The following is a 25,345-nucleotide window of genomic DNA, read 5'->3' as shown; positions in this document are numbered from 1 at the left end:
AGTGGACACAGTTTGAACAGTAAGACTGTGTTTGAATATTTAATTGATTAAAAAAAGAGTGTTTGTTTTCTCAGTACCAGTATTATAATTTCCCTATCAAATGAATAAATAAATACTATAATTTTATTTTTTTTAAGTCGAATCGCTGTAATGTGCTAAGTGTCAATATGCTATTAGCATGAATGGCAGGTGGCAATATTTTATGTCAGGGGCGTCACTAGCTTTTAAGGACAGGGGGGGCTTAGCCCCAAGAGATGCACAGGATGCGAGCGAACGTAGCGCATAAGCACAAAACTTCACAAACGGCTAACGAAGACTTATAAATTATTCATTGTTATTATTATTATTTCAGTCGGTTTATTTTCAATCTGTGTTCAGTACAACAACAAACATGGGTTTGCACAGTGACATTTTTTTTACAGCATCAACAAGAAACAATTACTTGCATGATCCTTCAAGATACACTGAAACACAATGAAAGTCATGGCATTAGCCTCTATGTTATTAATTCACAACATAGAGGCTAATGCCATGACTTCAGCTCACAATACAATAATTGTTTGTTCCCAAATATTTTGAAGTTGCACATATTACATTTTGGGCACATATGTGACTAAAATGGTTGTAAATTCAAGCCCTGGAAATATTACTTAATTACTTGAATTAAAGTAATATCTGGATCGGGATAATTTGGCTTGTATATAACATATTTATATATATATATATATATATTATGGCAAGCCGTTAAGGAAATTAAATATATATGGAAGTCTGAATAGAAATGAGAAACTTTTGAATACAGTATACTGTAAATAAGAAAGACTTAGAGTCTGTCTGCTGATCTGAAAAAGAGCCAAAGCTGTCAAAGAGCTGAGGGACCATCTTCAAAGTGCAATGCTGAAACAAATAATGCAAACAATAAAATGTAACTTCCAGGGCTTGAGATTAACGTAGTTCCGTCGTCGGTAAAAAAAAATGCACGGGACGAAATTAAATGCTCCCCGGGACGATGGCTTTTAACCATTTTTTTTCTTTTTCTTTTTATGTATTTATTCATTTTACATTTTATATTAAATGTCTTGGTTTTTCCACCCTCTGAAAATCCTATGAAATGTTTAACAAGCCATCCTATAATAATACAGCTATTAATGTAACAATACAATAAAACAAATATGTTTATTATATTTTTTTTATTATTATTTTAACAATAGGCTAATGTATATTACTTTATATAGATTCTACAAGAAACACAAAACTTAAAAACTAAATTATTTACAATTGCAGACACAAGGTTCTTGTTCTGCAGTGCTGTGTGCTAATGTGCTTCGTACACCTGCAACTCCGCAAGCAAGGTCGCAGAGAAAATGCGGACTGGATTTTGAGTGATGTGGGCATTTTCTGTATGAACAAATTGGATACCGACGCACTAAAGGGGCTCTCTAACTTATGCTATGAAGTGAGGGGAAACTGAGTGAATAATGACAGGTTATATGATTATTTATTTAAACTCATATCCGGGCCACTTTATAATGTCGGCATGTATTATATTTTTTTTAACACCAAATTATTTAGGGGGGCTTAAGAACATTTTAGGGGGGCTTGAGCCCCCCTAAAATAGGCCTAACAACGCCAATGTTTTATGTGTTTGGTAATTATATGCTGAAAACTCACTTTTGTTATTTCCATGAGCCTTCATTGAAACAAACGAAATAAATGTGTCTGTGACATCACACATTTTTAAGCAGGTCAAAAAGACAAATGCATTGAGAAGCATTGAGAGTTATACCACACAAATTACACTCATTCGGTGGAATTACACTTTTGTTTCCGTGTACATTAGTCCAACAAAATAAGGATTCAACATAAAATGCAAACAGTAGTATGTCTTTTTAAATGTTCTTTGTAAGCCCAGACGAGAGAAGGAGTGTTTTGTCTCATTTACCTGAAATGGAAAGCGGAACTGAAGACCATTTCCGGCTCCCAGCGTGACACGCACCGCGCATGCGCACTTAATGACCGGCCCATGCAAACACAAGGGCAGAATAAACGCACACTTTATTATTGATTCAAACTTCAACTTTCTAGCCGCTAGATTCTTACGCAAGCTTTAGGGTTAGTTTTAGCGACAGTTTTCTCAGCTGATGGTTTTATCGGAGCAACAATGCAGAGAATAAAGTGTTTTAAAAGCACCTGGAAGTTGATGAATTGGAGCTGCGAGAGAGCAGGACAACCACTTAAAACATTGCGTTGTACTTCCAGGAATTACAGCCAGGTAGGTCCCAAATACACACTTTTTATTTACTGTAATAAACATTTAGAAGGTCAATGAAAGTGAAGAAATGTTGTCATCAGTGCTATCTGCACTTACACAATATATGTGTGTACCTTTCTGTGCTGAGTGATCAAAGTCTTGGTCACCCTATGTTCATAAAAAGTTACCCTGTCTAAAAATATTGTGCTTTACTGTCACATAAGTCTTTATTTTTACAATACATGTTGTTAAATCGTGTTAAAGTGCTCTGTGTCAACTGTCAACATGCTGGCTTGGGGGTTAAATCCCCAAAAATGATTCCCGGGCGCGGCCGCCGCTGCTGCTCACTGCTCGCCTCACCTCCCTGGGGGTGATCAAGGGTGATGGGTCAAATGCAGAGAATAATTTCGCCACACCTAGTGTGTGTGTGTGTGTGACAATCATTGGTACTTTAACTTAACATGTGGTTCCCAAACTTTTTTCACCAAGTACCACCCTAGAAAACACTTGGCTCTCCAAGTACCATTATAACGACTAGCATTAAAATACAGTAGCATAGCAGGCCTAAGCACTCATAAAAACAAGGCTGAAGTTTTATTAAACAAGTATGTTTAATATTTGTGGCCACTAACATTACATTACACACAGTTTGAACAGTAACACTGTGTTTGAATATTTAAATAAGTGATCCTTTGGCGTACCACTAGATGGAGCTGTACCACAGCTTGAGAATCACTGTAAACACTACTTATTCTGAGTAGATCAACATGTGTATAATTTGATTTAAAGTTGGAAAAAATATTAAGTTCAAAATTACAGCACCATTTAAAAAAAAATTATATAGTAACCAATACAAACTTGAAATGAATTAAAATAGATATGTACAGTAGACACACTTATTTATTGTTGTACTGTTTTCTGACAGAGCTAAAGCATAAGCAGCATCACACTAATAAAATACACCAGTGGTTCTTAACCTTTTTGACCTCAGGGTCCAACTTTTCCACTACAGAGTGGTCCAGGGCCCAATCAAATATTAACACTGAATAACATGAATAAGTCTACTTTTGTAGTTATTTACCCATATTTCTGCACAACAACTCAGATATGGTAACACTAGCAAGCAGTAGAGAATATGGAATGCTTTTTTTTTTTATGAGATTCCCATTTAATTTTCCTATCTATTATTACACCCATAATGTGGTTTCTTCTTTTTTTCTTTTTCTCCCATGATGCACAACAAATTTTTGCATGTCGAAAATCTAACGAGGAAGTGCTGCAAGTGCTGTAAGCTCAAAGTTGGTAGCAGTCATGGCGCCTCGTAGTCATGTGAGTTGCTTTTTGACCAACCAATGAGGAGATCGCCTGAAACTGACTCTGGTTTGAGATTATCATTATGCAAAAGTGCACACAACCGAGTACCACTCCGGCCCATACAAATCACAGCTGAGAAACGGGTCTTTTTTTGGCGGCCCAACAATAGGGGCGACGAGGAATAGTTAAACGCGCTACACTACACTGCTAAGATAGATCTTTTGACTGTAAACAGGGGTGAGCACATTTATACGAATATCAACAGCAATGATACCAAGTGTAGTATCAGCCAATGGTTGATACTACAGTGATTAGATCAATATTTTTTTATCATCACAATTGTTTTTGTTATTGTTTACAAACTCAGGAATTGAGACATGAGTAGTTTTTGCTTTTGTTTACATGTTTATTATAAATGGTGCATGTGTTAAAAGGGAAATGAAAAAATAATTTAAATATTTAAATTATACTGTTAAACCGGCATCCTGTATTTTTGTCTGATTATAATTGCCATCACAAAATGTAATCAGTCAATGATTATGAAAATTTGCATTATCAGCCTTGGCATGACCAATAGTGCTCCTTGGTATTAGATCCATACTCAAAACTAATGTAACTTATCCAAACAATAGAATAATTACATTTTAACAGGAGTGTGTAGAGGTACATGTAAAACATAAGTAACCACATATTAACAGTAAATTAACAAGTAGATTAAAAATAATTTTGAGAAAATAATACAAAAAAATGAGGCAATATGTTAATGCATACGACAGCAGCTAAATTGAGAGCCTTTGTAGCCAGTTTTGCAATGGTTCTGTTATCATTTACATGCCAAATAAAATATGGTGATATACAGTACAGGCCAAAAACTTTGGGCACACCTTTCATTCAATGCATTTTCTTTATTTTCATGACTATTTACATTGTAGATTGTCACTGAAGGCATCAAAACTATGAATGAACACATAAAAGGTGAAATAACTGAAAACATGTTTTGTATTCTAGTTTCTTTGAAATAGCCACCCTTTGCTCCGATTAATTTTTTGCACACTCTTTGCATTCTCTCGATGAGCTTCAAGAGTTAGTCACCTGAAATGGTTTTCACTTCACAGGTGTGCTTGAAGCTCATCGAGAGAATGCCAAGAGTGTGCAAAGCAGTAATATAAAACATGTTTTCAGTTATTTCACCTTTTTTGTTAAGTACATAACTCCACATGTTCATTCATAGTTTTGATGCCGTCAGTGACAATCTACAATGTAAATAGTCATGAAAATAAAGAAAACGCAATGAATGAGAAGGTGTGTCCCAACCTTTGGCCTGTACCACTGTATATATCGTTTTTGCGTATCACGTGATATAGGTTTTAGTTGAGACTGAATCCACAGAGAGTATGGCCAACTCGGTTTCGCAGTTGGTGGCACCCTGCAGTCATGTGAGGGACTTTTGACCAATCAGAGAAAGTATGGCCAGACGATTCCTAAATGATTGGTTAACAGCCTCTCACTTGGCCACAGGGCGGCATGTTGGGGACCAACTCTAATCTTACTCATCTCACCATATGAAATGTAACTTACTTCACTGAGTAGTATTTATTTATTGTTATTGTGATTACTTATGGAATATATTGTGAATAAATTGAGAACAGGAAGTGAACAAAAATTTTAGCAACGGTTATGTAAAGGAAAAGGGGTAGGATTAAATAATCTCTGCTTCTTCCTACTCCTTTTCGAACATGTTGAATAAAGAAACTGGAAATTGTGATGTATCATGTTGTATGCATGCATGTTCGAAATAAACTCAAACTCAACTCAACTCTGAAACCGGGTTGTCTATACTCTCTGCTCTGACTGAATCAACAGTGCCTCTGCAGGTTACATGCCGGTATTACACCCTTACTTAATATCGATAACCTTCACTGCTGTCTCTCGTCCAGCTGCCTCCACAAGCCTCATTTGGTCTCCTCTTCGACATCGACGGGGTGCTGGTGCGAGGCGGCACGCCGATCCCTGCAGCCAAGCAATGTTTCCGGAACCTGGTGGACCGCCAAGGCAAATACAAAGTTCCCGTGGTGTTCGTCACCAATGCTGGAAACTGCATGAGGCAAACCAAAGCAGAGCATCTTTCACATCTGCTTGACGTGGAGGTGAGAAGAAAAGTTGTGTGTTCACAGATTCATTACGTCTAACCTTCTTATGTCGGCCTCAGGTGTCGCCAGACCAGGTGATGTTGTCCCACAGTCCTTTGCGAATGTTTACACAGTTTCACCAAAAGTGCGTGCTGGTGTCAGGACAAGGTCCTGTTGAAGAGGTGGCTCACAAGTATCCTTATCGACTTGGGTGCAATTTCTGTTTACTCTGCCATCACTTTTTACACTTTGGACTCTTTTCTGAATGTTTGTCTTGCAGAGTTTTTTTTTAAATACCTTTGGAAAATACTGTCATCCATGTTTGCCTTTACCAACAAAACCTCAGCCTGGGCTTCCAGAATGTTGTCACCATAGATAATCTCAGAGAGGCGTATCCTCTTCTTGATATGGTGGATCACGACAGGAGACCCAAAGGCCGAGTGAGTTCTCACCTTCACAACTTTTTGTCCCCGTGGGCTGAAGTGAAAATGTGCCAATAGAAAATGGCCTGAATGTAAATAAAACGTGCCTTAAATTAGTAAAAATAACAATGATAGACGGCAAGTACATGCCATCAATGACTGTGTGAGCTATATATAGAAAAGATTAAATTATGTGATTACTGTGATCGTTTTTCTTGGTGTGCAATACTATAATCATAGTATTTTTGGTTTTATTTGATCTTTTATCTATATATATTAGTGCGCAATATGTAGTATTTTTTGTTTTGTTTTTCATTATATTTAACTTCTGTTACTGTATGTAAAAACCTGCACTGCAACAATGTAATTTCCCCATTGACTTAGACTTAGACTAACTTTATTGATCCACAAGGGAAATTGTTCCACACAGTAGCTCAGTTACAAAGGATGGAAAGGATAATGCAGGTATAAAGTAGACTAAAAATGTACCATAGTAGCAATATAAAATATAACATATGTAATATTTACATATTATATATACAGTATATAATATATACTGATCTATTATTTTATTATATTATATTTTTATATAATATATACAATATAATAATAATATGAATCCTATTCTAATAAAATCATGTACTTTGATTTTGATATTATTCTTCATTTTATCCTCTGATAGGTTAAAAATTAACACCAATGGGAGCATTTTAAACTGTCGGACTCAATTCCACCTATTTGACTGACGAACATGATCACATAATTTATTCAAAAAGTATAAATAACGACAAATGAAGATAGTATACTGATAACCGCAACATGTAATAGTAAAAAAACAACATTATGATGTGTCCATTATCAGAATGTCAAGTTATCATGCCATGATTTTACAAGTCCAGCCCACTTGGAAATAGATTTTCCTCCATGTGGCCCCTGAGCTAAAATGAGTTTGACACCCCTGGTCTAGCTCCTAGTAGCCTATAGATTACCATGTTTACTTTTTATAAAATACAAGAAAATACCAGTTTTGTGTTCTTATTGGAGGACACGTAGATGTTAACTGGTAGGTAGGTAGGTCTTTATTGTCATTGCACAAGTACAACGAAACTTTGTTTTCAGCACAAACCCGTTCAAAATTAGACAAACAGTGTACAGGGTTACAGAACAGAAACGCTGATGGGTCGCCACAAGGCGCCCCGTAAAAGATGGGAAAAAGGTCAACGCTTGGGGAGGATGAGTAAAAAAAATACAATCTAGACTGGGCAAAAACCTCCATAACAAAGCACATATACATATTACAACATACATCTCGAGACTAGCAACAGAGGGGAGGGAGTGGGGGCCACGGTGGCAGGCTGCACCTCTTCAGGCACAGCCCAGCCATCCATCACCCCTAAGGGATTCGTGTCAAGGGCATTGGATGGGGTTGGGGTATGTGTGTGGGGTATATTTCTGTGGATGCGTGTGTGTGTGTGTGTAAGCCTGCTGTGTGTCTGGCTAACTGGCTGTTGAACTTTGCTCAAGTCAATGGGCTGTAGGGCTTTGGGCACCATTAATTTTCAGTTTTGTACCTATTATAATGATTGACACGTTATAGTGTACAATGGCGCACGTTTTAAGTCCATCAACTCATAAAGTCCTAGTCTTTTTCCCCACATTTTACACACAATACTCCAGAGTGTCAAAATGAAATACAATTTTTTAGTTTATTTACACATGTATTAAATCCATAAAAAACTACTGTCCAGTCACTCAGCATTAAAACATGAAGTCACATCCTGTTCAGTGCAATGTAAGCTTCAAAATAACAGCATGGCAGTATTTAACCAAGATTCTACCGCAGCAACTAACACAATGCTCCTGATTATTATAACATTGTTAAATGTTAGCCACAAATATGAAAATGGGTCCATGTACGAAAGAATGGTCAAAGATATTACTGCTCATGTCATTGTGAGTCAGTCATTAGAAAGATCACTGTTTGTTTTCCCAGATTCCACCCTCCAAAGGCTTACAAAGGCCAATAGATGGTATGTTTAAGCATATAGCCAACACTGCTGATGTGGTTGCTGAAGAATAAATACATGTTTTCTCTTCACCAGCTGTCATTTTATTTGGTGAGCCCATCAGATGGGAGACCAACCTCCAGCTATTCGTTGATGTCCTTCTAACTCACGGAAACCCAGGCAGGAATTGGAATTCCGTGCAGTACCCTCACATCCCGGTGCTGGCCTGTAACATGGACCTGCTCTGGATGGCTGAGGCCAAAAATCCTAGGTAGCGCGACAGCGTGCTCTTAAAGGGGAACTGCACTTTTTTTGTTTTGTTTTGCCCATTATCCACAATCCTTATGAGAGACAAGAGCACACATGTATTTCCCTTATCAGAGCGTCAAATAGTGAAAAACTGCTAGTAAGAGGCTGCTAACGAGGCAGGTAACCATCTAAAAACCTCCAACACTGTTTTATATACATGCTGTTAGTATGTACCGTATTTTTCGGACTATAAGTCGCAGTTTTTTTCATAGTTTGGCCGGGGGTGCGACTTATACTCAGGAGCGACTTATGTGTGAAATTATTAACACATTACCGTAAAGTATCAAATAATATTATTTAGCTCATTCACGTAAGAGACTAGACGTATAAGATTTCATCGGATTTAGCTATTAGGAGTGACAGATTGTTTGGTAAACGTATAGCATGTTCTATATGTTATAGTTATTTGAATGACTCTTACCATAATATGTTACGTTAACATACCAGGCATGTTCTCAGTTGGTTATTTATGCGTCATATAACGTACACTTATTCAGCATGTTGTTCACTATTCTTTATTTATTTTAAATTGCTTTTCAAATGTCTATTCTTGGTGTTGGGTTTTATCAAATACATTTCCCCAAAAAGTGTGATTTATACTACAGTGCGACTTATATGTTTTTTTCCTTCTTCATTCTGCATTTTCGGCCGGTGCGAGATACTCCGGAGCGACTTATTGTCCGAAAAATACGGTATGTAACGCAGTAGCAGGCACATTCATGATAACATGTAATATTTAAAGTGTTATTCTTATTGTAAGCATTACTAAGAATAAAATAATTTCCTGAGCGCATAACAACAAACATGAAAACAATGTCAACTTTCTTGTTTGCCACTACTAAGGGCCGACTTCGTGAGCGCCTTGGAGTGTTATCATGTAGCACTATTGCCAAACGTTTTGAATAAGAACATAAAACGGTGACTTACATTGTCCGCTCTCACTGGGATGCCGACTGATGGGATGAATGTATCTTTCAGCTCTTGTGCTGTCCTTAAGCAAATACATTCAGAATAATCCTCAATCTTTAGATTTAAAAAAATGCTTCCTGCTCTATTTGTTGAGAGCCGTATTAAGTTTGTAATGTGTGGATTTTCAAAGTTGAGCAACTTCTTAGCTTGGTGCCACAACCTTCTACTACACAGGTGAGATGCATGATTTATAATCTAGCATTAACTTTTACTAACTCAAATGCAATAAAGCTCAGAAGCAGCTCTAGCTCCTTTATTTTATGGCGGGTCACAACTAACGTTAATAGCAGCTCAAGCTCGCTAGTAGTCGAAGGAGCAGTGTGAGCAAGGTGACGCCAGAAAAATAGTTCCTCAGTTTTAGGTCTTACAATAACGATGACGCTATATAACTTGGTTGCAGCATGTAAATGGATCAATGTTGGCAGTTTTTGGAGGTTTTTTAGAGCACTTTATAGGCAGAGTCGATAAATCCTATTACCTGCATTGTTAGCCGCTTCGTACTTGCAGTTTTTCGCTATTTAGAATGCACATAAAAGGGAAAGATTTGTGTTATTGTCTAAGATTGTGGACAATGGACAGAATTTCAAATTGAAGGGCAAGACAGACTTATACATTCTATCCTGGTTCCTAGTGATGTGCGATACCGAGTAAAATTTAGGCTCGTGGCGACGATACCAATACGATACTTGTGCAAATATATCTAATGTGTCAGTAAAATTTAAAAAGAAGTGTATATCAAATGTTGCTCCTCTTGGGGTATCATGTTTAAACAATATAAAATCACAGGGCAAAAGCTACGATGGCACTGAATTCGTTATCTTATTTATATTCAACTGTGTATGTAGTGTCTCCAAATAGCCTACAATGAAAAGGATACACTTGCTCTTTTAGAACACTGAATGACTCATTTAAATTGCCAGTAATTTCCTTAAACAAATACAATTTGCAATGGCTGTTTGATTCCAAATACTATGTAAAGTTTAATGACACCTAGATTATGAATGAACTACTATGAATTGAGTAAATCAAGGCTTTTTTTTGCCTATGTAAGATTAGCGTAGTGTAATAGACTGTGTGTGTGTGTTTTCCCAACCAATCACTTTTCATTTAGACAAGATCGCAACGATTTAGTTGCTTTACACTGTGTCCCTATTAATGACGTAGGTTATCTAAAATAAAGTGTCAAAAGTATCGATATTTTGATTTGAGAATCGATATTAGAGCATTAAGATTTGGTATGATATCAGTATCAAGCCGCACATCACTACTGGTTCCTTCTTCACAGGTTTGGTCATGGCATGTTCCTGGTGTGCTTGGAGAGTGTGTACAAGAAAGTCACAGGTCATGACCTCAAGTATGAGGCTTTGATCGGTAAACCCAGCGTGGTGACTTATAATTACGCTGAGTTGCTGGTGAGGCAGCAGGCTGAGAGACTTGGGTGGGCCACGCCTGTGAAGAGGCTGTACGCAATCGGGTGAGTGACACTGTCCGTCCAGCTTTACCCGTACAATCTGCTGACACCAACTTTTCTTAATAGTGATAACCCTATGGCCGACATATACGGCGCCAACCTCTACAACCACTACCTCAAGGCTGCTCAGCATTTTCAGACGAAAGCTAACCGGAACGGAGTTAGTGCTGAATCTGTTGACCACGGGCCCGGAATGACGTCAGCCGAATTGGGCGGAGCGCCCGGCGTATTCGCGGCAGGTGTGGATCTCCCCGAGGCGTGCCGCTCCATTCTGGTTTGCACGGGAGTGTACAGCAAAGACCAGAAGGAGCTGCCACCAGACACCACGCAAACTGTGACCCAACAGCACATCTTCCACGGCCATAGGGACTTCCGTTTTGACCCTAGCCTCACAGAGCCTTCCTTTTTGGTGGAGGATGTCAAAGATGCTGTTGAGCTGGTGTTCCAGCAGGAGGAATGGCCACTGAATTAGTTGACACATGAATTACTTTTAAGGGTCTTTCTTTATTGTAGTTTTTTCTCACTAAACACATTTTTATGAAATTTCAACAGTGTGATAAAGTTGGTGTTTATCACTGTTTGTAAACGGTCTTCCCTTTTTTATATATATATATATACACACACACATTTACATATACATTTTTACACATATACATACAGTATATATATATATATATATATATATATATATATATATATATACATACAGTATATATATATATATATATATATATATACTGTGTGTGTGTGTATATATATATTTATATATATTTATATATATCTCCAAATCTGAGGCCATGGTTCTCAGCAGGAAACCGATGGATTGTACAGTCCAGGTAGGGGACGAGACTCTGTCCCAGGTGGAGGAGTTTAAGTATCTTGGGGTCTTGTTCACGAGTGAGGGAAAGATGGAGAAGGAAATCAGCCGGAGAATCGGAGCAGCTGGGGCAGTATTGCAGTCTCTCTGCCGCACTGTTGTGACGAAACGAGAGCTGAGCCAGAAGGCAAAGCTCTTGGTCTACCGAGCTATCTACATTCCTACTCTCACCTATGGTCATGAAGTGTGGGTCATGACCGAAAGAATGAGATCGCGGATACAAGCGGCCGAAATGAGTTTTCTCAGAAGGGTGGCTGGCATCTCCCTTAGAGATAGGGTGAGAAGCTCAGTCACCCGAGAGAGACTCGGAGTAGAGCCGCTGCTCCTTCGCTTGGAAAGGAGCCAGCTTAGGTGGTTCGGGCATCTCGTGCGGATGCCTCACGAGCGTCTCCCTAGGGAGGTCCTCGTTGCACGTCCCACTGGGAGGAGGCCCCGCGGCAGGCCAAGGACCAGATGGGGGGATTACATCTCCTCTCTGGCCTGGGAACGCTTCGGGATTCCCCAGGAGGAAGTCGCTAATGTTGCTCTGGAGAGGGAAATCTGGGGGTCTTTGCTGGAGCTGTTGTCCCCGCGACCCGATTCCGGATAAGCGGTTGAAGATGGATGGATTTGGAATTTGGAATGGATAAGAATTGTGATTCTGATGTAGAACATTTTATTTGAGCACCCTTAATCCCCTTGTGAGTACAGGACCACCTGAATGTGAGCCAACAGTGCAAACTACATTCAACACAGTGCTGCTCAAGCGGAAAGATGCCAATATTTCATAGTTCAGGTCACCAAAACTGTCTCTGCATAACGTGAGAGAATCCCTCTCATACGAGTTCATTTTTTTGGCCCTTACTTGTTTCTAAAATGTCTGCCTCAAGATGGTGAAAGCAATACCGGACACATCAATGTGGTAGGAAAAAAAAATCCAACTGGAAACGTTTTGTTTTTTTCATAGACCACCCACCGTTCTATATGTGTTTAAAATGCAGCTGTATTCACTTCTAACTGATGCAACAAAAAAATTTTTTGCCTTTCTCATTCTGACTTGATTTAGCTGACTAAAAAAAAACATTTTAATAACTGTCAGAATCATGGTGACATACACTTAAAACCCCAACAGTAAAACATTTGGGGTACACCACTTTGTGTTCCAGTTATCAGTCCTATCGGCTAATAAGTCATGTTTGGCATATTAAAGATGGCAGTGTTGTTTTATCTGTGTGCTATGTTTCTGAAATGACCTGATGCACCAAAGCTTGGTCCTCTTTTTTGCTGTTTGTTAGGCTTCCTTCTAGATGTGTTTTCAGGAGGTGATTCTGGAGGGGGAGTGTGGATAGGCTTCCATGGGATTGGGTTGTAAAAGCTGGGTGGTGGGTGATTGTAATCCCAAGGACCTGGAGGAAAACAACACAATACAAATATTAAACTCTACCAGAGCTGAACAAATAATCTAAAACATTTTACTTAAGTATTAATGTTGCACTATTAACACAACGGCCGACACTTCCTCCTTGCTCTCCCACATCCCTTTGCGAGACTCGCTGACTATCATCATGAGCTTAAGAATTCCAAAGGGGAGCACGTTTCGCCAGAACACTGACAATAAATGTTGGCTAGGCCTGGGCCGATAACAATTTTTGCTTGACGATGTATTGACCAACAAATTATTGCCAACATTATTTTGAGACAAAATTAACCACTGATGTAATGACAATACGTCGTAATAATGCAGGTATACCCTTTCAAATGCAATAAATGTATATACATACATATATATATACTAATACATGCATACATCTACCATCTACATATATATACACATACACACATACATATATATATATATATACATAATATTAATATATAATGCGTGTGTGTGTATACATACATATACATATACCGGTATACACTTATACATATATGTTATATATATATACCCACATACATATCTTTACACAAACACATTTATATGTTGCGTTTATATTTTTATTCAGTGTCTATATATGTATATATACATAGATAAATACATATATACAGTCTGGCATGTTCAACACAACTGTAAACACTGAACAAAAATATAAACACAACACTTTTGTTTTTGCTCCCATTTTTAAAGCGTTGAACTCAAAGATCTAAAACAGTGGTGCTCATTACGTCGTTTGCGACCTACCGGTCGATCGCCAACCAGTCATTTAAAAAATAGTCCTAAAAATTAGCGGTCGTGAATCTTCACTATGACATGACGTTCGTCACTTGTTTGGCATTTGCAGCACCCGAGTGTCTTGTGAGATGACGCTGGCTGCTGCGAACTCAGTATTAAGAAAAAAATTACTGACATAAAGGCGAGAAACACTTTTTATTTTAACAGACTCTAGCACCGTACCTGCACAGTTCCTGTCTTCACAATAAAAAGTACTGCTCCATCCTGCCTGCGCTAACAAAATAAAAGTCTCACAAAACTAGCGCACACAAACTAGCAAGTTACGGAGTTTTCCGTCAATGTATTTCTTGTAAAGTGTTTAAAAACGAGTATGGGAGCTGGACAAATAAGATTCCAAAAACCAACCACTTCCATGTGGTATTTGACAGAAAGGAGAATTTTTTTCATCTCCACAATGTCGATTCGAAAATGTGGAAGTTATCAGCACAACTGTGAATCCTGTCTGATTACAATCAATGAAAGTCATCAGAATCAGGTAGTACACCAATTTATATTCTTGTTTTCATGAAAGAAAATAATCTATATGTTATGGTTATGGTTTGAGATTATTTCGAACATGCATACAATTACAACATGTTACATGCTTGTATTTTTGTTAAACACCTTTAGCATGTTAACAAAATACGTCTGTTTCATAAATAAATATAAATTATAAATATATATATACATATAAATATAATATATATATATATATGCGATGAGGTGGCGACTTGACCAGGGTGTACCCTGCCTTACACTCGAGTGCAGCTGAGATAGGCTCCAGCACCACCCGCGACTCTGACAGGGACAAGCGGTAGAAAATGGATGGATATATAAATATATGAAGTTTAGCTAGATCACCTCGACTTGGTCATTTGAAAAGTAACTCACCTGCTGAAAAAGTGTGGGCACCGCTGATCTTAAACTTTACTATATACACAACAGACCTATTCCTCTCAAATAGTGTTCACAAATATGTCTAAATCTTTGTTAGTGAGCTTTTCTTATTTGTCAAGATAATCCATCCCACCTCACAGGTGTGGAGTATCAAGATGTTGATTAAACTGCATGATTATTTCACAGGTGTGCCTTAAGCTGCCCACAATAAACATACATCACATATAATATTAAAAATGTAGGCAGAGGCACTGTTGTGCATTACTTAACTGACAATCAAGTTAGGATCTTTGTAAACAAAAGCGCAAAGTAACAATATAAACACTACAATACAAGCAGATGTAATAACAGGTCATATGCAAAAAAACTTTAATCTGTCAGATTCTGAGTGAGGGACACCATCATGACATGACAATATGACAAATGTCTATAAATCGTTCTTTCGAAATGCTAGTTTCTCAACAGTATCATTACATGGCAATCATTGAGGCTGGCAAAGTTATCAAGTTAATTTATTGATCGATTAATTGGCTTATCGAATATCGGCCCAGGCCTAATGTTGGCATTCAACGGACAGACTCTATTTAGCACGATGGCTAGCCATTACTCTTGCTAGTGCGACTTCAAGGAGACAAGCAGAGTGTCGTACAGACGGTCACACCGGCAGCGTTGCGATCTTTAACACACAGCAAGTTATACTCCACAGAAGTGAAACAAGGCGCCGGCTGCAGCAGCCCGAGAAAAGTTTGTTAATGCCAGCCCGGGAGGTAGTGGTCATGGAGCTCTGTGCGCATACATAATAGCCTCTGGCCTGGGCTGCGTCACGGGGCTCCAAGACAACTTACTGCTGCTTTTCTGCCACCCCGGAAAGAGCCTGCTATTTAGTTGTTAATATCGCCGACGATCACCCTCATTTAATCATGATTGTGATTAAAATGTTATTATTTGTGCAGTCCTATCTAAATGTGAATGTATTGCAGAGTGAGCAAGCGTGCCATGTTTTTGGCTTCAATTAATTTCGATCAGGGAAATCCATCATCAACAGGACCTCCCACGTAGGACATCAATGACCATTGAAAGTGTATTTGAAACAGAACAAGACAATGATGAGTCCTATAACAATATTGTGATATATTTTCAAAAAGAAGCTAACCGTGTGTGTGTGTGTGTGTGTGTGTGTGTGTGTGTGTGTGTGCACATATGAAAAATTGTCCCAAAGAATCGCAATCTCAATTTTAACCAAGAAACTCATGATCAACATTTTTTAGCAGCCCGAACAAAACAACATACAGTACAGTGGTACCTCAACTTACGAGTATTTTTAGATGTATACATTAAAATAATATCTAATTGGTGGACATTTATCCATGAAAATATGGAGAAGCTTCTGATTGTGTGTGCGACAAAGAAGCAGCTTGAAGTTTGTTCTACCAAGTATAAAAGACCATCGTTTACAGCAACATTTCTCATGCGAGCTTCCTGGACCATGTCAGAGCAGCCCGGGCACAGTGAGGGTGAACTTCTGCTGTAGCTAAAAACGCAAGATCCAACTACTAACGTAAAACCAGAGTCCTTATGCTGTACATTAAATGACTACTGTAATTGTTTGTTGTACACTCTATTGTATCGTTTATATGCCACATTTCTTATATAAAAGTTGGTTGATCTTTTTAAAAGGCATGTTACATGCTAAAATTGTGCTGTTTTGGGTGGGCCAAGCACCAATCAAATTAATTTAAATTGATTTTCAATGGCCGATGTTGTTTTGAGTTACGAGTGTTTTGAGTTATGAGCTTGGTCATGGAACCAATTGAGCTCATAGGCTGAGGTACTACTACTGTACATTAATCCGGAAAGGTACAGATCAGCTATTGCCAGATCAAACTTACGTATTGGATGATGAGGTGATTTAAGGGTTGTTCTGCATTTTTCATTGGCTTTTTCCAGCCATTCATTGAAGTTCTCCTCTGCTTTCTTCCGTCGCATCTTCTCCTGCTCCTCCCTCAAACATGCTCTCTCCTGTCATAATAAGACTCATTAAAAAAATACTTACCCATAATAGTAGCTACTTTGCCAAAATACTTTACAATCTCTTGCTTTTCCTTTTCCTCCCTCTCCCTCTTCTTCTTCTGAAGCCAATCTTTGTACTTTTGTTGAGCTTTCTGTTCGGCCTCTTTGTGTTTTTCCTGTTGTAGTCGCATCTCTGCTTCTTCTTTGCTTCTTTTCAGAAGATGCTCACGCCTTTCCTTGGATTGCAAGAACAGAACCCAGCGTTATATTAAAATCGCAGTCCGAACGGTAATGTCGCAAATCAAAGCTCCAAGCTCATTATGAGATTTACAAAGAAAAGTTGAATGTAAATGTATTCATTCAACCAGACTTTGTGTAGAACAAGAGAAAAATATTTCTATGAAATCGTCACAAATTACGCTTTTGTCCTGTTTTCCACAGTAAACTAATGAACAAACCCTCCAGTTTCACTTCCAATACAACTCATTTCTACATCAAACTGCAAAGAGTTTGCAAAATTATTTCATGCAAAAGTTCAAGGCATTAAAAATGAAATATTTTTCTGAAACAAATACCTATTCTTCAGGCAGCTAGACAATTAGAGCTAGCACATTTTACTCCTGTCACTGACAAAACAGTTGAAAAAATCCGGGCTCAACATGTTGCCGTGAGGAGTTACCCATTAGATTTTTTAAGGGTGTGCTGAGCAGTTTGTTACCACAATACACTCATCGAGTTAACATCTCACTTCAGACCGGAACATTTCCAAAGGCCTTAAAAACTGCTGTCACTAAGCCCCCCTTAAAGTGGAACTGCATTTTGGGGGGAATTTTGCCTATCATTCACAATCATTTTGAAAAACATGACGGATGTATTTTTTTAAAGCATTCTAAATATTATATCAAAAGTCTTCTTACAATGGAGCCTATGGGAGTTACTCTATTCTGCCAAAAAAGCATCCTAACACCTCCATTAAGGTTTTATATACATGCTTTAAGTATATATGTAATGTAGTAACGGGCACATTAATAACAACATTTATTATTACCGTATATTAATCATTTTAAGCATACGCGTCACATTAAATTCAAAAACGCATTACGAAGTTCGCTTTTTTCAACAACATCACTGATTTCTACTCACTGCAAACTTCATGAGCGCTAACAAACATAATAAAACATCACTTACTGTGCAATGTCTGCTGTCATTAGGATGCCGATTGATAGAATCTTGTTATATTCCCGTTTTAGATGAAAATGACTCATAATCCTCATGAAGAAAAGGGGGGTAGAACCAAGCGTCTTTTTGTGTCGTTCTCGCCATTTCAGGGACTAAATTGACTGTCAACGTGTACCAACTTGTGGGAATACATCCTTGTTCTTCGACTATCACCGTGAGAGGCATAATTTAAGATCTACAATAAAGTTTCAAGAGCACAGGAAGCAAAGAAGCACCTTACCACTCGATGATGCAAACATAGGCACAGTCGCGTGATCACTATAAATAGTTTGGTTGTGTTAGCGCTTCTTATAACAATATCACTAATACTTGGTTAATATTTAAGTCATGAAATGTAAATTGAGTATTTGTGGCGCTTTTAGGATGTTTTTTATTGGGTTTTATGGCCAAAATAAAAGGTCCACCCACTCTTATTTACGTTTGATTATGAGTTAAAATGCATTTAAAAAATACATCCGTCGTCATGTCTTTCATAATGATTGTGAACGATAGTTCCCCTTCAAAGAAGAGTAGTCTTGGTGCCACAGTACTGAAGTACTATAGGTCCATATGAAACCTGCCATTTTGGGCAAAGTTCTAAAAAAGTTGTACATCAACAGCTTAGTGACTTTCTCCTGCTTAACAATGTGTTTGAGACTTTCCAAGCAGGATTTAGGCCCCACCACAGTACGGAATCAGCTCTGATCAAGGTGACAAACGATATCTGCCTGAACACAAATGCAAGAAAAATCACAGTCTTGGTTGTTCTGGACCTGAGTGCTGCTTTTGACACAGCTGACCATACTATCTTAATACAGAGGTTATAAAACTGAGTGGGTATATCCGGTTCTGCTCTTAACTGGTTCAAGATCTATCTCGATCACAGGACGTACTTTGTTGGAATTGGTAACTGTGTCTCTTCCCAAATGGCTATGACCTGTGGGGTTCCTCGGGGCTCGATTGTGGGACCCCTATTGTGAAACTTGTACAATATGTCCAACCACAACTGTGCCGATGAAACTAAGATCTATGTGTCACTGAAGGCAGGTGAACGTCGGCCCGTTGATGCACTTTGTCGCTGCATCGAACAGATCAGTGTGTGTATGTAAAACAATTTTCTTCAGTTAACCTCTGACACAACTGAAATAATTGTCTTTGGCCCACAAACGCAAAGAGAAACTATTATTAGTCACCTTTAGACTTTCTCCCTGAAACCTAATAATTCAGTTAGAAATCTGGAGGTAGTAATGGACTCAGACTTGTACTTTAACAGCCATATTAAGTCAATAACATTGGCAGCGTTTTACCACCTAAAAACATTGCCAAAATCAAGGGGAATAATGTCTCAATCAGACTTATAAAGACTAATCCATGTCTTTGTCTCAAGCATGTTGGACTACTGTAAAGGCCTTCTCACTGGGCCCTCTAAACGAGCTGTAATGCAGCTGCAGTACATCCAAAATGCTGCTGCTGCTCGAGTCCTGATTAGAACCAGGAAATATGACCATATTAGTCCAGTGCTCAGGTCACTGCACTGGCTTTCTGTTGTTCAGAGAATAGACTTTAAAACAGCTCTGCTTATGTAAAAGTATTTTCATGGTCTTGTGCGAAAGTACAATTCTGACATGTTAGAGACATATGAACCATCTCGAGCTCTGAGAACAGGACGAAACATGGTGAGGCTGCATTTCAGTTTTATGCTCCTAAAATCTGGAATAGTCTTAATGGAGATGTGAGACGGGCCTCAACGTTGGCAATATTTAAATCCAGGCTGAAAACACTTTTACTGAATTGCGTACATGACAACTGAAAGTATTTCATCTATGCTGATTTTAATTTCAATTTATGGTGATTTATTTTTATGTTTTTAGTTTGAATTATTATTATTTAATTAAATTATTTTAATTTAATTTAATAAATTTTCTGTAAAGCACTTTGTGTACCTTGTGTGCAAATTGTGCTCTTTAAATAAACTTGCCTTGCCTATTGGGATATGGCGGTACATTGTGATTATCCTACCTAGTTAACTACATGTATTTAAAATGCGGCTTAAAGAAACAAATTGTATATTTGTACACTAGATGACAGTATTAATTAATTGGACGAACTGAGTGAAAATATTTTTTCATTCGTTCTTCATTATAGAGAAAGTGGATCAAGTCTCTTGCCACTTAAATGTGGAAAAAATGCCCTCCATTTATTAACTGTCCACTGTACTGCTTTGCTCACCACTAACCCTGCACAAAGTTCCAATCTTAAATTTGTTTTTAATTGACATTAAAAATGTATATTATATCATTTTAAAAAGTAGTGCAGTAAGCAATATTTTTTCCACCCCTAAGTAACATGTAGAACAATTCAATGGTACATAATTAACCTGTGTATCTTAGTTTTGTTGTGTTTTCTGTTGATTATTTTCCTGTAAACTATGTGCCTTGGCTCACTGAAGGTTGACAAACATTGGTTTACCTGTTCTCTTTTCATTTGTTGCCAGTCTAGAATCTTTCTTTCTTCAATGAGCCTTTTTCGCTCTCGTTCAATTTCTTGCCGTTTTCGTTGTTCCTTCAGTAAACGCTCCTAATTTTAAAGGGACAAATTATTTCAACAAACAACAAATGCAAAGAAATGACAACAAGCAAAACCAAAAACTTTATATCCTCAAAAAGTGGTCTACGTTGTTTAGCTATTCAGAGAGCCATCATACTATTTTTACCCTGCAGGAAATCCCCCCCAAGCCCTCAGTCACTACTGATAGCAAAATATAGGTAAGAAAGTTGCACAAACTCCTTGTCAACTTGCCTCTTCGGTTTTCTTTTTCAATCTGAGTTGGTCTTCTTTCATTTTTTTAACCAGCCACAATTCCCATGCACTGAGGGCTTCAGGTCCCATATGCTCTGAAGGTGACTTTTGCAAATCACATCTAAGAAAACACGGAAGAAAACTTTTAATGCAATTACTCGGTAGTGTTTTTGTATGTGTGGATCCAGCTAATACCTGAGTGAAGAAACACTGCGTTCTTGTGTGTCTTTAAGGGATGTCTGATGCGTTGTATTGAGCTCGGCGTCTTCATCACTCTCATAACTATCATGATAAATGGGGGACAGAAGGGAAAAAGTGTCGTCGTCCTCGGATAGGACGTCGTTGGCCCCCAGGTCTCCCGTCGCGTGGACATGTTTTCTCTCATTTTCCTTGATAGGAGTTGAGGTGAAGTCTGAGGTGAAGTCCTTAGTCACAATAGAAGGGCAGGAAGGCTGACACCATCCAGACATTACTTACTAGTCGTTTTCTGCAGCAAGACAACTCAAGATTACAAGAGATTTCATGGTAGCGGTGGGTATCGATTCAATCAAAACAGAGTAAAAAAAATATATATACAGGGAACCATAAACATGCACCTGGAGATAGGTTGATTGGCAACACTAAATTGGCCCTAGTGTGTGAATGTGAGTGTGAATGTTGTCTGTCTATCTGTGTTGGCCTTGCGATGTGGTGGCGATTTTTTCAGGGTGTACCCCGCCTTACGTACAAGAGATTTCATGGTAGCGGTGGGTATCGATTCAATCAATACCGAGTAAAAAAATATATACAGGGAACCATAAACATGCACCTGGAGATAGGTTGATTGGCAACACTAAATTGGCCCTAGTGTGTGAATGTGAGTGTGGATGTTGTCTGTCTATCTGTGTTGGCCTTGCAATGTGGTGGCGATTTGTCCAGGGTGTACCCCGCCTTCCGCCCGAATGCAGCTGAGATAGGCTGCAGCACCCCCCGCGACCCCGAAAGGGAAACGCTTTAGAAAATGGATGGATGGATGGATTGATGGCATTACTGATATGATGAAATCTTGTACTTGAAAATATTCGGCCTCTTTGAATGATTTTGTGTTTTTACCTTTCATTTGTCGGTCATGATGATGATAATCAGAGCAAAAAAAGAAATAAACAAAATCATATTATGCTCTGATTCTACAATATTGATACAACAAAATGTAATGGAAGAACATGTTGGTTTTTATTGTATTGTATGTACGTGTTTCTTGTCTTTTACTTTATATTTTGTGTTATTATGTTATTCTGTGTGCTATACTGTATGTACATGTGACTGGATCAACAAAGCATCTATGTAAGTATCAATCAACAAATTAATGCAATTATTCCCATATATTGCATGCAGTTGTTGATGTTAACCCTGAGTTGCTCCTGAAGCTGTGAATGTGGTCGTAGTGTGAAAGCGCTTTGAGGTAGAAGGTGAAAATATCCATTCATTTACAGTACAGCCTCCATCCGTCACTAACTATTGTACTTTTAATTTGTCGGATGCAAAGCACTGCATTTATTAGTGCTGACTGTCACACATTGTAGTAAAAATAACGAATCAAAGTCGCTTTTATCGAAGTACATAACTTTAAAGCCACGGCACAAAAAAGTATAAAACATCAACACTGACTCAGTGTTAGCTGGCTGGGCTAAGTTTAACACTAACATGTAACGCCTCTCTATTAAGTTGTTCAGTTGGAATGTGGCTGTGAAAATATTCCCCTTAATGTGTTCATCGTTGATGAATGAAACCGTGAAGTCGAATAAAAAAATATCATCTTACCGTACACGCTGCCTTTATGTTCAAGGTTGCTAGAAAGTTGGGTGCTTCTTTCTCGAATTCGAGAATGGTCCGTTTCCCATAATGCACCACGCTCAAGCAACGCCATGTTGGTAACCATAACGACACTAGACACCCGGATGTCCATATTGTTTTTCCAAAGTGTCATCTATATTAGATATTCCAGCCATCCATTTTCTACCTAATATCACGGATATTGTGACCATAATTTTCACGGTTGTCATGACCAACACAGTATTGTTTAATGTACTCAAAAAGTACTGAAATAGTTTCACCAAGTTTTATTTTAAAACGTTAGTGTCTTGTTTTCATGTTAGCATGTAAGCTAGCGCGCTAGCGGCTTCTCTTGGAAATGAGCGATGTGACCGTTTGTTTTAAAGCAGGGGTGTCAAACGTACAGCCCGAGGGCCGGATCAGGCCCGCGAACAGGTTTTATCCGGCCCACGGGATGAGTTTGCTAAGTATAAAAATTAACCTGACATTTTAGAATGAAAGAAACAGCTGTTCTAAATGTGTCCACTGGATGTCGCAATAGCTTTGTAGATGATGCTACATATGTACAAAATAAACCACATGATGTTAGTACATCAGTCGAGGAAAATGATGAAACTACATAAATAACATCCTGTAATTTGATTTTGATATTATTTTTTTATCTTGATAGAATGAAAATTAACACCAATGAGTTGACTGATGAACATTATCACATAATTTATTCAGAAAATATAAATAACGACAAATAAAGTATATATACTATTAACTGCAACAATAAAATAAAATAAAAAAACCAACAACATTATGACTTGTACCAGGGGTGTCAAACTCATTTTAGATCAGGGGCCACATGGAGAAAAATCTACTCCCAAGTGGGCCGGACTGGTAAAATCACGGCACGATAACTTAGAAATAAAGACAACTTCAGATTGTTTTCTTTGTTTAAAAAATAGAACAAGCACATTCTGAAATTGTACAAATCATAATGTTGCTGGGGTTTGTTTTTTTTTACAATTACCTGTTGGGGTTAATAGTACATACACTTTATTTGTCGTTATTTATATTTCTGAATAAATTATGTGATAATGATCATCAGTCAACTCATTGGTGTTAATTTTCAATCTATCAAGAAAAAAAATTATATCAAAATCAAATTACATCATGTTATATATGTAGTTTCATCATTTTCCTCGACTGATTGCGACACCCAGTGGACACATTTAGAACAGCTGTTTCTTTCATTAATACATTTCAGGTAAATTTTTATACTTAGCAATCTCATCCCGCGGGTGGGATAAAACCTGCTTACGGGCTTGATCCGGCCCTCGGACACCCCTGATTTGTACAATTTCAGAATGTGCTTGTTCTATTTTCAAACAAAGAAAACAATCTGAAGTTGTCTTTATTTTTAAGTTATGTGTGGTAATCAATCACGGTTTTGCGATAATAAAAATCTCCAACTGAAGATGTAAAACAAATTACCACCATACATTGAAAAGAAAAATTATGAATACAAATGTATATCTATGTACTAATATGACCTATTAGTTCGATCCCAAAATAATAGCTGTTGCTCTGCAGCAAGGGTAGGGAACCTATGGCTCTTGAGCCAGATGTGGCTCTTTTGATGACTGCATCTGGCTCCCAGATAAATCTTAGCTGGCATTGCTTAACACGATAAGTAATGAATAATTCCGCTGGTAATCACGGTGTTAAAAATAACGTTCAAAATATAAAACATTCTCATGCATTTTAATCCATCCATCCATTTTCTACCGCACCTAACCAAGAAGTCGCATTAATGGTAAGAAGTATTTTATTTATTATTGGTTAGCTTCAGAATAACAATGTTATTAAAATGAATAAGAGACTTATTATACTCTAAAATGTTGGTCTTGATTAAAAATGCACGCATTTAGTTGTATTCAGTGTTAAAAAATATTATATGGCTCTGACGGAAATACATTTTAAAATATTTGCCTTTCATGGCCGAAGGGAATAAGCGGTAAAAAATGGATGGATGGGCTCTCTCAGCCAAAAAGTTTCCCAACCCCTGCTACCATTCACATCATTGCTGAGCTGTATGAATCATCAAAAGAGACTACGCTCCATCCAGACCCACACCTCCCGCCACCTGAACAGTTTTTTCCCCTCGGCCATCAGGCAAATGAACAATAACTCCTAACAGCAGCTCCTTGAATTCCTTGAATCCCTTCTAAGTCTATCTGATAGCTCAGTCACAGCTCTTTTTATACCAAATATGTGTTATATGTGTTTTATGTCGCACGTTTGCACCAAGAAAAATTCCTAGTTTGTGAACCCGTTCTCAAACAATGGCAATAAAACTATTCTGAAAATAATACTATGAAATTATATTAATAGAACCCTTCCTCAATTGTTTGCCTCTGCCACAGCTATACTGGCAGTGTGAATCAAAATGTGTGTACTGTATTGATTCAAAATAGATTTTAAAAAAAAAGGCCAAAAATATAGCACCCCCTGCTATATAAGGGACAAGTGGTAGAAAATGGATGGATATTAATATGACGTTGGACCTCAGGAAGAATAGAACCAGGATCTTAATAAACTAATAGACTTGGGGGGGAAAGGCAGTCTAAACCCTGAACAGGTTGTCAGTCAATCACAGGTCCTATTTCGACAAACAATCAT

The 25,345-nt window shown here is 37.9% G+C and overlaps 2 protein-coding genes across 3 annotated transcripts in view; one reads left to right on the top strand and one right to left on the bottom strand.

Moving 5' to 3' along the window:
• Nucleotides 1-1,988: 1,988 nt before the first annotated feature.
• On the top strand, nucleotides 1,989-11,529 carry LOC133641752 (haloacid dehalogenase-like hydrolase domain-containing 5). The gene is made up of 8 exons (XM_062035727.1): nucleotides 1,989-2,272; nucleotides 5,503-5,712; nucleotides 5,775-5,887; nucleotides 6,041-6,134; nucleotides 8,110-8,146; nucleotides 8,219-8,393; nucleotides 10,686-10,874; nucleotides 10,938-11,529. The coding sequence occupies exons 1-8, from the start codon at nucleotides 2,162-2,164 to the stop codon at nucleotides 11,341-11,343; spliced, it is 1,335 nt and encodes a 444-aa protein (XP_061891711.1). The 5' UTR covers nucleotides 1,989-2,161; the 3' UTR covers nucleotides 11,344-11,529.
• ccdc34 (coiled-coil domain containing 34) overlaps nucleotides 7,178-25,345 on the bottom strand; it is a 38,060-nt gene continuing 19,892 nt past the window's right edge. The window contains exons 1-7 of one of the 2 annotated variants that reach the window (XM_062035728.1): nucleotides 22,664-22,769; nucleotides 21,059-21,350; nucleotides 20,864-20,984; nucleotides 20,534-20,641; nucleotides 16,924-17,082; nucleotides 16,726-16,855; nucleotides 7,178-13,133 (exon numbers count right to left, since the gene is read on the bottom strand). In XM_062035728.1, the coding sequence (XP_061891712.1) occupies nucleotides 12,952-13,133; nucleotides 16,726-16,855; nucleotides 16,924-17,082; nucleotides 20,534-20,641; nucleotides 20,864-20,984; nucleotides 21,059-21,333 (975 nt within the window). In that variant the 5' untranslated portion in view covers nucleotides 21,334-21,350; nucleotides 22,664-22,769 and the 3' untranslated portion in view covers nucleotides 7,178-12,951. Of the gene's footprint in view, nucleotides 13,134-16,725; nucleotides 16,856-16,923; nucleotides 17,083-20,533; nucleotides 20,642-20,863; nucleotides 20,985-21,058; nucleotides 21,351-22,663; nucleotides 22,770-25,345 lie in introns of those variants that run through there. The other variant, XM_062035729.1, reaches the window with a different exon arrangement.

The sequence above is a fragment of the Entelurus aequoreus genome, linkage group LG24 (genome assembly GCF_033978785.1).
Source record: "Entelurus aequoreus isolate RoL-2023_Sb linkage group LG24, RoL_Eaeq_v1.1, whole genome shotgun sequence".
NCBI lineage: Eukaryota > Metazoa > Chordata > Actinopteri > Syngnathiformes > Syngnathidae > Entelurus > Entelurus aequoreus.
Note: the sequence above shows the minus strand (reverse complement) of the source record. Positions and strands in the feature narration are given on the sequence as shown.

Coding starts and splice junctions, on each gene's coding strand:
- LOC133641752 (XM_062035727.1), top strand. CDS start 2,162: ATGCAGAGAATAAAGTGTTTTAAAAGCACCTGGAAGTTGATGAATTGG. Junction 5,713..5,774: donor CACATCTGCTTGACGTGGAG/GTGAGAAGAAAA, acceptor TGTCGGCCTCAG/GTGTCGCCAGACCAGGTGAT. Junction 8,147..8,218: donor CTTACAAAGGCCAATAGATG/GTATGTTTAAGC, acceptor TCTCTTCACCAG/CTGTCATTTTATTTGGTGAG.